Source organism: Amblyraja radiata, chromosome 13 (assembly GCF_010909765.2).
Source record: "Amblyraja radiata isolate CabotCenter1 chromosome 13, sAmbRad1.1.pri, whole genome shotgun sequence".
NCBI lineage: Eukaryota > Metazoa > Chordata > Chondrichthyes > Rajiformes > Rajidae > Amblyraja > Amblyraja radiata.
In genome coordinates, this window is record NC_045968.1 from 6,200,719 (window position 1) to 6,217,850 (window position 17,132).

Sequence of the window (17,132 nt, forward strand, 5' to 3'; positions counted from 1 at the left end):
ATCTGAAAACATCTGCAGGTGGCAGGAGGCGGTTAAATCTGAAGTCCAAGGTGTAAATGGTAAACAGGAAGGGAGTGGGGGCCCTGGGGGGGCCCATGTTGCTCACCACCATGTCCAAGACACAGTTCTGTAGCCTGACATATTGTGTTCGTCCAGTCAGGTAGTTGGTGATCCAGGATACCAATGGAGCACCCACCCGCATCTTTGTCAGTTTGCTCCCTAGCAGTGCAGGCCGGATCGTATTAAAAGCACAGAAGTAAAAAAACATGACTCTCACAATGCTTCCTGGCGAGGTTGTCTTGACGCAATGTTACTAATGTCCATCTGCACTATGAGATAACGAGTCCATGGATTCAGGCAGATTGAAGTTCTGCAAACAGAAGTCCATGCAGCATAGTATGCAAAGCTGAGCAGTGGAGGAGTCGGCTCTAGTGGGTAAATGGCAGAAATGCAAAGAGCTTATGGGAATTTTAAAAAGGGAAACGTGGTGGGTGATGAGATTGCTCCACGAACTGACAGACTCAAACTTACATAGAATACAATTTAGGAGGTTGGCAAGGAAGACATTGAAAACAATCACATCTGGACATAACATTATCAAGTATACCAATTAAAATGATAACAAATAGATGTAGGAAGAATCTTTGGTATCAACTTCATGATGGGACTAGGTGAAGGTGAACGTGACTTGAGTGCCATGTCTAATGATTATTATTAATCTAATTTATTAGTATTAATGTATATTTGAGCAAGATACTTATCAAATAGGAAATTCAGCAGTTGCAAATTACTGTTGTAGTATTTCAATCCCATTATTGTAAAATCCTTTAACACTTCATCCAGTGAATCAAAAATTAAATACAATGAATACACAAGTTTTGACATTTGTTGAGGATAAGCACAAACCTGCAATTTCCAAGGATCCTTCCCTATGAATAAACAGGTTATCATTTGTGAGTAAACATTCCTTGACTATTTTAGAAAGTCATTCTCATTGGAAATGTAAAGTGAAAAATTTGCACAGCACTTCTACAAATGCATCACCACCCACCAGAAATGAAAATAACCTTCTAAGAATGACATTTTTTCAAGTAGGCAGCTTATATAAAGAAACATCTAAACTTACTTTTTATTGCTGAACACATCTTGAGTTTTAATACCAGTCAAAAAAAAAATCCTTCATCCATTGATTCTATTTTTGTCCTCAAGACAGGCAGTCAAGAGTGTTTAATTATCGTAGGCGCCAGTCTCAGGATAATTACATTCCTGCTTGCTGCAGCTTTATAGTTGCACAACACCACAACAAATAAATATGTAATAAATTATCAGTTATTCCAGGTAAAGCAAGCTATCATGGTGTAAGACAAATTATATAATGCAATCTTAGTAGCAAGGTTATTAGTAGCTGGCTGCTAAGGTTGGCAGGTGCAGGGTGGTTCATGAGTCTGATGATTAATGGTAAGAAGCTGTTCTTGAACCTGAAGATAATTGTTCTTAGGCTCCTGTACCTTCTTCCCAATGATAGCTACAAGATGAGAATGTTGCCAGGAGTTTGTGGGTCACATTTGCTCTTTCACTGTTGAGCAAATTAGTTCATTCTAATATTTGGGATGCTTCTAAAATGAATAAGAGATTCTAGAATCTGCTTTTGCAAATCCATAATGTGATCATTTTTCATGAGCATTCTTTAGGCAGGCTTACCCTTGGACTGACTGGGTAGATCTCTAATGTTTGGAGCACAAGGCTAGTTTACGGAATCTCTTTATAATCTGATCAATGGAGCTCAATAAGATTTAGAAATCTTTGCTGTCCTCAACCAGGCCCAACCTTGTGTCAGGTAAGGTGACCCACAGTAAACATCCCAAAACACACAGATTTCATAACCATATAACAATTACAGCACGGAAACAGGCCATCTCGGCCCTACAAGTCCGTGCTGAACAATTATTTTCCCTTAGTCCCACCTGCCTGCACTCATACCATAACCCACCATTCCCTTCTCATCCATATGCCTATCCAATTTATTTTTAAATGATACCAACGAACCTGCCTCCACCACTTCCACTGGAAGCTCATTCCACACCGCTACCACTCTCTGAGTAAAGAAGTTCCCCCTCATGTTACCCCTAAACTTCTGTCCCTTAATTCTGAAGTCATGTCCTCTTGTTTGAATCTTCCCTATTCTCAAAGGGAAAAGTTTGTCCACATCAACTCTGTCTATCCCTCTCATCATTTTAAAGACCTCTATCAAGTCCCCCCTTAACCTTCTGCGCTCCAGAGAATAAAGACCTAACTTATTCAACCTTTCTCTGTAACTTAGTTGTTGAAACCCAGGCAACATTCTAGTAAATCTCCTCTGTACTCTCTCTATTTTGTTGACATCCTTCCTATAATTGGGCAACCAAAATTGTACACCATACTCCAGATTTGGTCTCACCAATGCCTTGTACAATTTTAACATTACATCCCAGCTTCTATACTCAATGCTCTGATTTATAAAGGCTAGCATACCAAAAGCTTTCTTTACCACCCTATCTATATGAGATTCCACCTTCAAGGAACTATGCACGGTTATTCCCAGATCCCTCTGTTCAACTGCATTCTTCAATTCCCTACCATTTACCATGTACGTCCTATTTTGATTTGTCCTGCCAATGTATTCATTGTCCTCCATCTGCCATCTTTCAGCCCATTCTGCCAAATGGCCTAAATCACTCTGTAGACTTTGGAAATCCTCTTCATTATCCACAACACCCCCTATCTTGGTATCATCTGCATACTTACTAATCCAATTTACCACACCTTCATCCAGATCATTGATGTACATGACAAACAACAAAGGACCCAACACAGATCCCTGAGGCACCCCACTAGTCACTGGCCTCCAACCCGACAAACAGCCATCCCTCTGGCGTCTCCCATTCAGCCACTGTTGAATCCATCTTGCTACTCCTGCATTAATACCCAACAATTGAACCTTCTTAACCAACCTTCCATGAAGAACCTTGTCAAAGGCCTTACTAAAGTCCATATAGACAACATCCACTGCTTTACCCTCGTCAATTTCCCTAGTAACCTCTTCAAAAAATTCAAGGTTAGTCAAACATGACCTTCCAGGCACAAATCCATGTTGACTGTTCCTAATCAGACCCTGTTTATCCAGATGCTTACATACATTATCTCTAAGTATCTTTTCCATTAATTTGCCCACCACTGAAGTCAAACTAACAGGTCTATAATTGCTAGGTTTACTCTTAGAACCCTTTTTAAACAATGGAACATGCCCAGTACGCCAATCCTCGGGGACTATTCCCGTTTCTAATGACATTTGAAATATTTCTGTCATAGCCCCGGCTATTTCTACACTAACTTCCCTCAATGTCCTAGGGAATATCCTGTCAGGACCTGGAGACTTATCCACTTTTATATTTTTCAAAAGTGTCAGTACTTCTTTTACTTTGAAACTCATAGTATCCATAGCTACTCTACTAGTTTCCCTTACCTCACATAATTCAATATCCTTCTCCTTGGTGAATACCGAAGAAAATAAATTGTTCAATATCTCCCCCATCTCTTTTGGCTCTGCATAGCTGTCCACTCTGTCTCTCCAATGGACCAATTTTATCCCTCGTTATCCTTTTGCTATTAATATAGCTGTAGAAACCCTTTGGATTTACTTTCACCTTACTTGCCAAAGCAACCTCATATCTTCTTTTAGCTTTTCTAATTTCTTTCTTAAGATTCTTTTTACATTCCTTATACTCCTCAAGCACCTCATTCACTTCATGCTGCCTATAATTATTGTAGATCTCCCTCTTTTTCCGAACAAGATGTCCAATTTCCCTGGAAAACCAGGGCTCTTTCCAATTTTTACTGTTTCCTTTCAACCGAACAGGAACATAAAGATTCTGTACTCTTAAAATTTCCCCTTTAAATGTCCTCCATTTCTCTTCTACATCCTTCCCATAAAACAAAATGTCCCAGTTCACTCCTTTTAAATCATTTCGCATCTCATCAAAGTTAGCCTTTCTCCAATCAAAAATCTCAACCCTAGGTCCAGTTCTGACCCTCTCCATAATTATATTGAAACTAATGGTATTGTGATCACTGGACCCGAAGTGCTCCCCAACGCATACCTCCGCCACCTGTCCCGTCTCATTTCCTAACAGGAGGTCCAGCACTGCCCCTCCTCTAGTAGGTACCTCTATGTATTGCTGCAAAAAACTATCCTGCACACATTTTACAAACTCCAAACCATCCAGCCCATTTACAGAATGTGTTTCCCAGTCTGTGTGGAAAGTTGAAATCTCCCACAATCACTACCCTGTGCTTACTAATATCTGCTATCTCCTTACATATTTGCTCTTCCAATTCTCGATCCCCATTTGGCGGTCTATAATACACCTCTATAAGTGTTGCTACACCTTTCCCACTTCTCAGTTCCACCCAAATAGCCTCCCTAGATGAGCCCTCCAATCTATCCTGCCAAAGCACTGCTGTAATATCTTCCCTGACTAGCAATGCAACACCTCCACCTCTTGCCCCTCCAATTCTATCACACCTGGAGCTACGAAATCCTGGAATATTTAGTTTGCAATCACAGCCCTCCTGCAACCATGTCTCACTGATCGCCACAACATCATACTTCCAGGTGTCTATCCAGACTCTAAGCTCATCCACCTTTCTTACAATGCTCCTAGCATTAAAATATGCACATTTAAGAAACCCCCCGCATCTTATTCTCTGTTTATTTCCTTTTTCTTCTTTCTCCTCTTGTGGCCGAGTGCTTCCCTTTTCTGCTTCCTGCCTCCCATTCTGTCTACTAGCTTTCTCTATTTGAGTCCCTCGCCCCAACCATTCTAGTTTAAAGTCTCCCCTCTAAAGTCTCTAAAGTCATAAGGATTAAGTAGAAAAAGTTAATAGCCTCTAGTCACTTAAAAAAAAAAAATACACCACAAAGCCTTTCACAGCTGCGAGGTTTTCATTATTTAATGTTCTGCACTTCAACCTTTTTTTCCCCCCACACAAAACTTACTTGCAGTAAAATTCACCCGCTAGTTGCGTTCTTTAAAAAATTTCCCTTTGTAATAAAGGGTACAATCTCCAGAAATGTAGCCATTCTTTCTATAAAATTAAAACTTCTTGCCACTGCTCATATAAATGGTTAATAAAGGAACTAAAAGAAAATCAAGGCATTGCTAATTTTGAATTTGAGGATACATTTAGATAACTTTAAGCACAATGCACAGGAGTAGATTAATACATGATAACACAGAAGTCACAGGATACATACACTGAAAAAGCAAGGTTTTCCAATTATTGTGATTTATAACAACATATTTCACACCTGTGTGGGAACATTATTTAGAAATATTGACACGTTAGCTGCAACATACAATTTTACCGTGTGAAATTAATATTCCTGGCTATAATAATTAGTTTAAAGCATCTTGAAATCTCACACTATACAGTGCATTCAGTGTTCAGACCCCTTCACTTTTTCCAAATTTTGTTAGGTTAGACTTATTTTAAAATGGATTAAATTCCTTTTTTTTTTTTTTAAATCATCAATCTACATACAATACCGCAGAATGAAGAAGCGAAAACAGGTGTTTAGAACTTTTTGCAAAGTTATTAAAAAGAAAGAACTGAAATATCACATTTACATAAGTATTCAGACCCTTTGCTATGACACTCAAAATTGAGCTTAGGTTTATACTGTTTCCATTGATTATCCTTGAACTTTCTACAACTTGATTGGAGTCCACCAGTGGTAAATTAAATTGATTGGATACGATTTGGAAAGGCACACACCTGTCCATATAAGGTCCCACAGTTGACAGTGCATGTCAGAGCAAAAACCAAGCCATGAAGACAAAGGAATTGTCCATAGACCTCCGAGACAGGATTGTGTCGAGACACAGATCTGGGGAAGGGTATAAAACAATTTCTGCAGCATTGCAGGTCCCGAAGAGTACAGTGGCCTCAGTCATTCTTAAATGGAAGAACGTTGGAACCACCAGGACTCTTCATAGAGCTGGCCGCCCGGCCAAACTGAGCAATCGGGGAGAAGGGCCTTGGTCAGTGAGGTGACCAAGAACCCGATGGGTCACTCTGTACAGAGCTCCAGAGTTCCTCTGTGGAGATGGGAGAATCTTCCAGAAGGACAACTATATCTGCAGCACCCCACCAATCAGGCCTTTATGGTAGAGAAGCCACTCCTCAGTAATAGGCATATGACAGCCCGCTTGGAGTTTGCCGAAAGGCACCTAAATGACTCTCAGACCATGAGAAACAAGATTCTCTGGCCTGATGAAATCAAGATTGAACTCATTGGCCTGAATGCCAAGCGTCACGTCTGGAGGAAACCAGGCACCGCTCATCACCTGGCCAATACCATACCTACAGTGAAGCATGGTAGTGGCAGCATACCATGCTGTGAGGATGTTTTTCAGCAGCAGGAACTGGGAGACTAGTCAGGATCGGGGGAAAGATGAACGGAACACAGTACAGAGAGGTTCTTGATGAAAACCTGCTCCAGAGCGTTCTGGACCTCAGACTGGGGCGGAGGTTCACCTTCCAATAGGACAACAACCCTAAATACACAGTCAAGACAACGCAGGAGTGGCTTTGAGACAAGTCTGTGAATGTCCTTGAGTGGCCCAGCCAGAGCCCGGACTTGAACGCGATCGAACATCTCTGGAGGGACCTGAAAATAGCTGTGCATCGACCTCCCCATGCAACCTGACAGAGCTTCAGAGGATCTGCAGAGAAGAATGGGAGAAATTACCCAAATACAGGTGTGCTAAGCTTGCAGCGTCATTCCCAAAAAGACTTTAGGCTGTAATCGCTGCCAAATGTACCTCAACAAAGTACTGAGTAAAGGGTCTGAATACTTATGTAAATGTGATATTTCAGTTATTTCTTATTAATTACTTTACAAAAATGCTTTTTTAATTACTTTGCAAAAACACCTGTCTTCACTTTTTTATTGTGGGGTATTGTGTGTAAATTGGCGATAAAAAAAATGAATTGAATCCATTTTAGAATAAGGCTGTAAAGTAACAAAATGTGGAAAAAATGAAGGGGTCTGAATACTTTATGAATGCACTGTAAATGGCTTTTGATCGATTTTAATGATTTGCATCTCAGTTATTGCTCACTTATTGTACCAATAAAAAAATAATCGTTTGCATTATGCGATGAATTCCTTCTTACCATCTTGCAGGAGAAATCAAGTTTTAGCAGAGCGAGCAAGAATTTTTGCTAAAATTATTGCATTTCTGCATATATGAACAACTCCATTCCCAAATACTACATTTTAAATTGCATTAATTAAATAGATTTTGCTGAATAACAAACTGTCTTATAAAATAAGAATCCTTCCCTTAGTTTTAACTCGATGGCTGGCATAATACCCCTAGTCAAACTGCTGCAGTAATGATGGGACTTTTCTGATAGAACCCCATCCACCACCTTAACAACGTTTTTTTACATCAAAATGCATCACGGTTGTACGGTGCTATTCACAAGACACACTGCATTAATTGCCTCAGATACATTCACAGCATCTCAAAACTTCTACCACCTAGAAGGACTAAGAAGCTTCAATGGAGTGCCATAACTCAGTTTTCAAATGAGCACACTCAAAAACATAACTATCATTTGTTCTCACTGGATCAAAGTTCAGGAACTCAACAACAGCTGAAAATGAATATACTAATTCAGACAAGGAGTCGCCCGCATGGACCTTTGAGCCTACTCTACCATTCAATATGATCACTGCCAAATCGATCGCATCCATAACTCTGCATTCCCACATCGCATTCCTTTTCATCAACACTAATGAAGAATCTTTCAGCTTCTGCCTTAAAAATATTCAAAGCACCTACTTTCGCCAATCATTAATGGATTTCCCAAAACTCAAAAGTACTCAGAAAAAAAATTGCACTTGAAAAGGATTGTCAAAGAAATTATATACCAACCAAAACCTCCCTACTTCTGCATATAATTCTCTTTGTAATAAATTGTTAGCATTTCTAATTATCCATTGTACCCGCTTGTTAACTATTGGTGAAATTGTAGACACCACCCATCTACAGTTCTGCAATCTTACACTTAGATATGTTTTATTAATTATCATAACATTCTGGATAATTTCCATTGGTCCATATTTACTCAGTTTGCCAGCTCTTTGTCCATTTATTTAACCTATCTGTATCCTTTTGATGCCCCCTCATATTCTCTTCATAACTTACTTTCATTCTTATCAATATGTTATCAACAAATTTAACAACCATATGTGCAGCGTCTTCATCCAAGTCACAAATATAAATAGCAAAAGCATGAGCACTGGCACGCCACTTGTTATCACTTGCCAATCAGAAGACGACCCATTTATATCTACTTTGCGTAGGTACCCAATTTCTTTCTAAACTAATGTTATCTCACACAACATCTTACAATTTTCCACAATGACCTTCAATGCAACACAAGTATAGTACTTCCATTATTTTCACATTAACAGCAATGCGTCATAAAATCCCAGTACAGGTACTTCGATCAATCATTATTTCCTTACAAGAAGCCATGCTGACATTGACTCTATCTCTCTCTCTCTCTCTCACATATATAGTGTTCAAGCAGTGCCACAATCACTCAATAAACCAACAATTTTCTCTGCTTATAGATTAAAAAATGCAAGTATTTACCCAAAATTCAAATTCAAAATATCTTGAAGTGACACAGGGGAGATATGCTTGGATATCATCTGAGTAGGCTGTGCAGTTCTATCCAAGACAGTGAAAGTGCCAGTGTAAAGTGCACACGCTCAATATTACCACAAAATGAGCTCCCCCTCCCCTCACCTCACTCACCATCAACAACACCACAGTCACATCTGTGGAGTCTTTTAAGTTCCTGGGAACCATCATCTCCAAGGACGTTAAATGGGGGGGGCTACCATCGACTCCACAGTCAAAAACTGGCACCGGTCTACACAAGACATTTTCAACCAGTCCCTGCAAACCTGTATTGTTCCTGCCTGCTTCAAAGTCTCCACTACTGTCCCTGTACCCAAAAAGGCAAGGATTACTGGTCTTAATGACTATAGGCCTGTCGCACTGACCTCTGTAGTCATGAAGACCCTTGAAAGGCTTGTGCTGGCCAAGCTGAAAAATATCACAAACCCCCTGCTGGACCCTCTGCAGTTTGCATATCAGGCCAATAGATCTGTGGATGACGCAGTCAACCTGGGCCTGCACTTCACCCTCCAGCACCTAGACCGCCAGGGGACCTATGCAAGGATTTTGTTTGCTGGATTTAGCTCTACATTCAACACCATTGTGCCAGAGCTACTACACTCCAACCTTTCCAAGTTGACTGTGCCTGAACCCCTCTGTCAGTGGATCACCAGCTTCCTGACAGACAGGAAGTAGCATGTGAGGCTGGGGAAGCACATCTCGGACCCGCAAACCCTCAGCATAGGAGCAAGGCTGTGTACTCTCCCCTCTACTTTACTCTCTCTACACCAATGACTGTACCTCCACTGACTCCTCTGTCAAGCTTCTCAAGTTTGCGGACGACACAACCCTGATTGGCCTGATCCAGGATGGGGAAGAATCTGCCTACAGACAGGAAGTGACACAGCTGGTGGCCTGGTGCCATCGCAAAAACCTGGAGCTCAATGCCCTTAAGACAGTGGAATTGATAGTAGACTTTCGGAGAGCGCCCCCTCCCCTCCCCTCACTCCACTCACCATCAACAACACCACAGTCACATCTGTGGAGTCTTTTAAGTTCCTGGGAACCATCATCTCCAAGGACCTTAAACGGGGAGCTACCATCGACTCCACAGTCAAAAAGGCACAACAGAGGATGTACCACAGCGGCAGCTGAGGAAGCACAATCTGCCACAGGCAATGATGGTCCAATTATATACTGCCATCTTAGAGTCGGTCCTCACCTTCTCCATCATGATCTGGTTTGGATCAGCCACCAAACACGACACACGGAGGCTGTAGCGAATCGTCCGATCAGCTGAGAGGGTTATTGGCTGCAACCTTCCCTCTATTGACAAACTGTACACTGCAAGGGCCAGAAAGCGAGTGGGTAAGATCACCTCTGACCCCTCTCACCCTGGCCATAAACTTTTTGAATCACTTCCTCTGGAAGGCGACTCCAGACTGTCAAACCTGCCACAGCCAGACATAAAAACAGCCTTTTTCCCCACGAGCAGCAGCTCTACTCAATAACCAAAAACCTGCAGCCTCCTTTTGCTCTGGTATTTTATTTAATTCACATGTTTAATCAATAATGTTTTATTATTAATGTTTAATGTTTTACGTATGTCGTTGTCACTTGCGGGCGGAGCACCAAGGCAAATTCCTTGTATGTGGATACTTGGCCAATAAACTTATTCATTCATTCAAATTTGAAATGTAAAATTCAGATGAAATAATAAAATGATTACTATATTTTTGATCAGAGAAACAGAATTCTCAAGTTTGCAGCAAGTACACACAGGTAATACATTTCTATTAGCGAAAATGAATAATGAAAATGATTTCATTTATTCAAGCAGGAGCATCAGAAAAATGGTAACATAGAAACATAGAAAATAGGTGCAGGAGTAGGCCATTCGGCCCTTCGAGCCTGCACCGCCATTCGATATGATCATGGCTGATCATCCAACTCAGTATCCCATCCCTGCCTTCTCTCCATACCCCCTGATCCCTTTAGCCACAAGGGCCACATCTAACTCCCTCTTAAATATAGCCAATGAACTGGCCTCAACTACCTTCTGTGGCAGAGAATTCCACAGATTCACCACTGTGTAAAAAATGATTTTCTCATCTCGGTCCTAAAAGACTTCCCTCTTAGCCTTAAACTGTGACCCCCTAGTTCTGGACTTCCCCAACATCGGGAATAATCTTCCTGCATCTAGCCTGTCCAACCCCTTAAGAATTTTGTAAGTTACTATAAGATCCCCCCTCAATCTTCTGAATTCCAGCGTGTACAAGCCGAGTCTATCCAGTCTTTCTTCATATGAAAGTCCTGCCATCCCAGGAATCAGTCTGGTGAACCTTCTCTGTACTCCCTCTATGGCAAGAATGTCTTTCCTCAGATTAGGAGACCAAAACTGTACGCAATACTCCAGGTGTGGTCTCACCAAGACCCTGTACAACTGCAGTAGAACCTCCCTGCTCTTATACTCAAATCCTTTTGCTATGAATGCTAACATACCATTTGCTTTCTTCACTGCCTGCTGCACCTGCATTCCTACTTTCAATGACTGGTGTACCATGACACCCAGGTCTCGTTGCATCTCCCCTTTTCCTAATCGGCCACCATTCAGATAATAGTCTACTTTCCTGTTTTTGCCAACAAAGTGGATAACCTCTTATAATCCACCAAAATGGATTAACAAAAGTAATCCACCAAAGTGGATTAACCTCTATAACCAGCGGCCACCCGACCCGACCGCGGGCCCAGTGTCGGGAGCTCGGTCACAGGTTGCGGACCTGTTCTCCGGAGCTCCCGCAACAACAGCTACGTCCGCTGCACTGGGAGGCCGCTGCTTCGGCAGCTTCGACCTCCCCGGGCTGCGGAGCTGAACCGGCCCGTTCGCGGAGCTCGGATTCAGCCGCGGGACTGACATTACTTACCATCGCCCGGCGGGGTCACAACATCTGAAGCCTGGATCGCCTCGGCGCAGAGCGAGAATAAGAAGGGATGAGACAAAGACTTAAGACTTTTGCCTTCCATCACAGTGAGGAGGTGCCTGGTGAACTCACTGTGGTGGATGTTAATTTGTGTTTATTGTGTGTTTTTTGTCATTTTGTACTATATGTAGGACTGCAAGGCAACAAATTTCGTTCAAACCGCAAGGTCTGAATGACAATAAAGGCTACTTTGACTCACATTTATCCACATTATACTGCATCTGCCATGCATTTGCCCACTCACCCAACCTATCCAAGTCACCTTGCAGCCTCCTAGCATCCTCCTCACAGTTAACACTGCCCCCCAGTAACAGTCTTGAGCAGAGATTGGCTATGTATTCCAAAATAGGGATAGAAAATGTTATATTATACAACAAATACAACATACTACTTTTCAGAAGAACACTGGAAATAATACTTGTGATAAATGCCAGAATTGCATTTGATATATTTACTAAACCAGCTGAGCAGATACCTGCACTATTTGCGAATGGAAATATAATATTGTCAATTTAGATTATGACACAACTCGGCGGCTAACCCGCTTGGTGTGGTTACCAAAATTAAAATCTTGGGATAACGCAATTAAAAATGATATAGAATTTTTGTCTCCTCTCCAAATTACAAACAAATCAAGTTAATTTATTCAAATGCAACTGTTTTTTAATTAAGATTATTGGTAGACGAAGTTGTTGGTTCTGTTTCAAAGCACTGGAAGACAAAAGTACTGGAAACAATTTTAATATTAACAAAACTTGTATAAACGGAATTAAAATTTTGTTCAGCAAATGAGCAATCAGCAATATTTTTGTATGAATCGATACATTGTGTTTTACAGAACAAACTTACACTGGGTCATCCATTCTGAATATTCAGCGTCAAGTTCCTTCCTTCTTGAAATAATATTCAAGGTCAGGTGATAGCAATAATGATTGCATGGTTAGACTTTCAGAGCCCAGGGATAATGCAGACGTTAGAAAATGACTGGTGTATCCAGTTGATCAACTTCTCCTGGCAGCACTAGTTATTTATTCATAAGATAATTCAGCAAAACAAAAACCAGTACAAGGGTGGCTGAAGATCAACACATGAAAAAAAATTAACAGATTTATCATTATTGATTGATTGATTGATCATTATCAAATTGCCTTAATGAACTAGAAACTGCAAATACAAATACAATTGTGGCAAAATAAGAATTTTAATTTAAAAAAAATCTGAATATAAATATTTATTAGCATCAGTCAAAGTCCCCATAAATCTGCTGGATTGTCTTAAAAAAACCCAACCAGTTTATTAAAATCCTTTTGGAAGGAAAACTACCAGCGTTATCTGGTATGTGAGACTTCATTCAAGTTCTGAAGCAGGCAAGTAAGAGGCCACTTTGTTCAGAAAAGCAACTCACCATAACCTTCCCAGTTCAGCAAGGAAATCACAAAATGCTGACCACGTCAGCACTCCATATCCCAAGAACTAAACGAGTAAACTAAAACTACAAATTAGGAAAAGTAGAGAACTGAATCAAACTTAGATTAAAAGTTAGACATAAAACGCTGGAGTAACTCAGCGGGACAGGCAGCATCTCTGGAGGGAAGGGAAGGGTGACGTTTGGAGTCGAGACCCTTTTACAGATTAAAAGTTAATGGTTTGACAATTCAAGACACAAATCTATACCCTGTAAACCCTGAAATATGACGGCCAGTTAACCATTTTAATAACAGCATGTATTCCAAGGTATTAGTAATAGCATACATGTCCACACAAAAAAGTAACTTTCTTGAATTTAGAGAGTATTCAGTAGGTTGCTAAATCCTTAATTCTAAATATGTAATGAGAATGAACATATATTCATCCTCACTATATCCTTGATTCTAAGGATGTAGTGAGAATGGAGATAAAAGCTTTGTATTTAAAGTAAAGTGACTCCAATTGTATCAAATTGATCTCTAATTTATATATCAATTTAGCAATGAAGAAAAATTCTGCAAGAAATTTCCAGGTATGAAAGTAATTCTGTACCTTTATACCAGATTAACTAAATTAAAAATGATTGGTCAAAAATAGCAGGCAGAAACACCTAAAAAAGGTGCAGTTTGTAGAAACAATTTCTCCAGTCAGAGCTTTTATTTAAATGGACTTCATTTCCTTTGTATTTTCCTAGCAGTTACATCAAAACATTCAACTCTGTACTTAAGTGTAGAATCTTTAATGTATATTCAATTGGCTGGCATCATAACAAAGACGTTGGCCGAACTGGATTGATTGTAATGTGCCCTTAAAAAGCAGTACAGCAAACAATCTGACATACATCTCTAATAACAAACGTCAAGAACTTAAAAAAAAAAAATCAATAACCCATTAAGATTAACCTTTGAAACATAAATTATGATAATTATGCATATATTAAGTGTCACCAAAAGTTTGTTCAACTTTTAATTAAAATTTTAATCCAGAAGGGATCACTTGCATCCATTCTCACTCCATTTATAGCACTGGTTGGGGCTTCAAAAGACCAACTCAAATTTAATTGTGGATATACTGAAAAGTCACAAGAGAAAATGTGGATTATTGAGGTAGCTCTCTCCCACCCCATCATTTATTTTCAGCAGAGTATCCAGGAGACATTTATTTGGTAGTTCTGTTGCTTCCATGTACAGCATTAAATATATTTTAAAAAAATCACTGCAACCGCAATTCAAAGAAATATCTACCAATTAATATAACAAATTGATTTATGCTGCAAATCATTGAAAGTCTATGAAACATGTTAGACCATGGCCTCCCATGTACATATGATGCTCAATACTATGGAAATGGAAACTGTTCCCATAAACCAGTACTATCCCTGAACGAAAGCGATTTCCCCTCGACTGGAAGGCATGGCCGTTTTTAACTGTCTGAGCCAGCCTTGGTTTGTTTAATACAGACAAATCAAAAGTAAACTAGGGAAAAGCTTTCAGCTTATCCACAACTGTAGTTAAATAAGAGTTATTCTTTAATGCTCTTTCCATGCATTGCCACATCTATCTTAATGCTTCTTTTCTCTGATGAAAACAAAGAAAGCCTATTCATCTTAACAGATTAATGACTGTATTCATCTTGTGTACAACGGGGATTTTCTCTAGTTTGCTAGTATTTTTAATTCCTGTCTACAAGTGTGATGAAAACAATGCCCTGTACAAGCTATTATTCGCAGTGAGTACAACAGCAAAAAAAAATATTATACATTTTATACACACTAAAATAAAAACTCCAACTTTAGAAGTAACTGGGTATGGACTGCACTTGCCACCGACATAATGAAACAATATACAACTTTAGCGATAATACAGGCAGTTTAATGGGACCCCATCCAAAGATTGACTAAAAATAAATCATGCAGCAACTTGCATCCAATGGTAAAATACAACATGTTTAATAGCACATTTTTGCCATTTTATAAATGTGTTCACTATTTTGGAGTTCACATTAAAGCCTTCTTCCCAGCAAAATACTGCAAAAGCAAGGCAATATGCGAGGCAGTTGCAGTTCATTTAACCAGCTTTATATACCCAATCCTTACAAGCACGGAGGTGCCAAACACTTGGAAAAATTCCTCGACATAAACATTGAGAATCAGGGAAAAAGAAATTCGAACAATTATTTTATTTTTATTGATGGTATTTCACGTTTTCTAAATTTTATTTCCTTTTTTTTGTACAGTACTGAAAACAAAATGAAAACACATTCACATTTTCCCGAAGAACTCTTAAGGATGATCTCTACAAGGGTAAAATGGCGAGCCACCAGAAGTTGGGTCCATTTTTGTTCAAAATTATCACAGGGAACGAGGGCTTGATCTGAATAATCTAGTACACTTACTGCAATTTATTTGGAGAAGGTCTTCTTAATATTTTTAAAACGAACCTCCCAGTTCATGCGATTATACAGTCCAGAAGATAAACTGGTTGAATGCACCTTATGCTACATAAGTGTATACTTTACGATCCTCAGGTGTTCGTGCCAAATATTCTCTCTCAATAAGTCCCTCAATTCTTTTTTTAATTACCACTGGACTTGGTAAGAAACGAGCCTTCAGCTGCTGGGTCACCTATGGATAGAGAGGGAGAAGGGTAGCATTCCTTTAATGTGGTCTGTAATGACAAACATTAAAATTGTTGAAGAGTTATAGATACTGTTCATGAATGGCCCTGTGGTTTGGTCGTGTTGCAAAAGTCATTCACGTTTCATTGCTCTCGTGCGGGAGAATTGTGCATGTCAGTAATTTGGTGTAGTACTTTTTCATCATATCCTCACTAATTAAATACTTGTTTAGTAATTCTAGCAATCTTGAACTTTGACATTAATGAAAACACATTCAATGATGTTTGCAGAAATCAAGTTTTTTTTGTTTTTTTTGTTTTTTAAAACAGACATTGTATTTTTATAGATGAAATTTAAATTTCTTGTACCTCTGCCACCAGAACATTATGCTGCATCTTCTTCCTGGATTTCATGATGCGTACAATGGCAGCTTCAATTTCATGCTTTCTGTCATCATCAACTTTCTGTCGTGTTTCTTTTCTTTCTGGGTCAGACTCTCCTTGTTTGGCAGCAACTGAAAGTTAAACCCCAAAAGTCATATTAAAACATCGAGGATCAAATAGCACCAAATTCACAACACATGAAAATCAGTGTGTGGTAAACTTAACCTCCCTTCAAGGAAAAGAGAAGACATTTGAATTCTCAATCCCACAGGATCGTTGAGGTTACATCACTAGAAATACTTAGAGGAAGTCATTAAATTCTTGAAAGATTAGAGAATTGAGGGCTATGGGGAATTGACATAGATGAGGAGATGTGGCCTAGAAGATCAGCCATTTTGAATGGTGGGGCAAGCTTGAGGGGGTCAGGTGGCCCATTTTTCTGATGTTCTCCAGTAATAATATACTTTAAAAAGGTGCTCCAGCTGACTGAATACAAGAAGTTTCATTCAGAAAATTATCAGAAACGTAAAAATATTCAACATTTTGAACAGAAACAGATGGTAAATTGGAACATTGAACAGAAAGTACAAAAAAAACCCCAGGAAGAATAGAACAAATGCCCCCTTTATTCTGTTCTCCGTTTAGTCATGTCGTGGCTGATGGAAGCCTAGCTTCTATCAACCACGAGATTAAATGAAGAGCAAGATCATGGGGCCATGTTTCCATTCTTCCTGATTCTTTTCAACTTATTTGGGCTTCCATACCACTTACCCGTTCTTTCCCCCTGCCTCTCAAATGACTTGTGATGCAAAAATCTTTCAATCTGCACCTTAATCCATTCAATTACCTTATCTCCACTACTACTCTGGATGAGAGGAAATAGCTCATCATCACCCTTAACATCATAGATCTTTAACATCAGTGACCTCTTCCCTCCAATTCTA

At 39.6% G+C, this 17,132-nt stretch overlaps 1 protein-coding gene across 1 annotated transcript in view; it reads right to left on the reverse strand.

Annotated features, from left to right (window-relative positions):
- Positions 1-13,909: 13,909 nt before the first annotated feature.
- Positions 13,910-17,132, reverse strand: part of cul3 (cullin 3) — a 62,045-nt gene continuing 58,822 nt past the window's right edge. Inside the window, exons 15-16 of the mRNA XM_033031137.1 lie at positions 16,174-16,319; positions 13,910-15,812 (exon numbers count right to left, since the gene is read on the reverse strand). Of these exons, the coding sequence (XP_032887028.1) occupies positions 15,681-15,812; positions 16,174-16,319 (278 nt within the window). The 3' untranslated portion in view covers positions 13,910-15,680. The remainder of the gene's footprint in view (positions 15,813-16,173; positions 16,320-17,132) is intronic.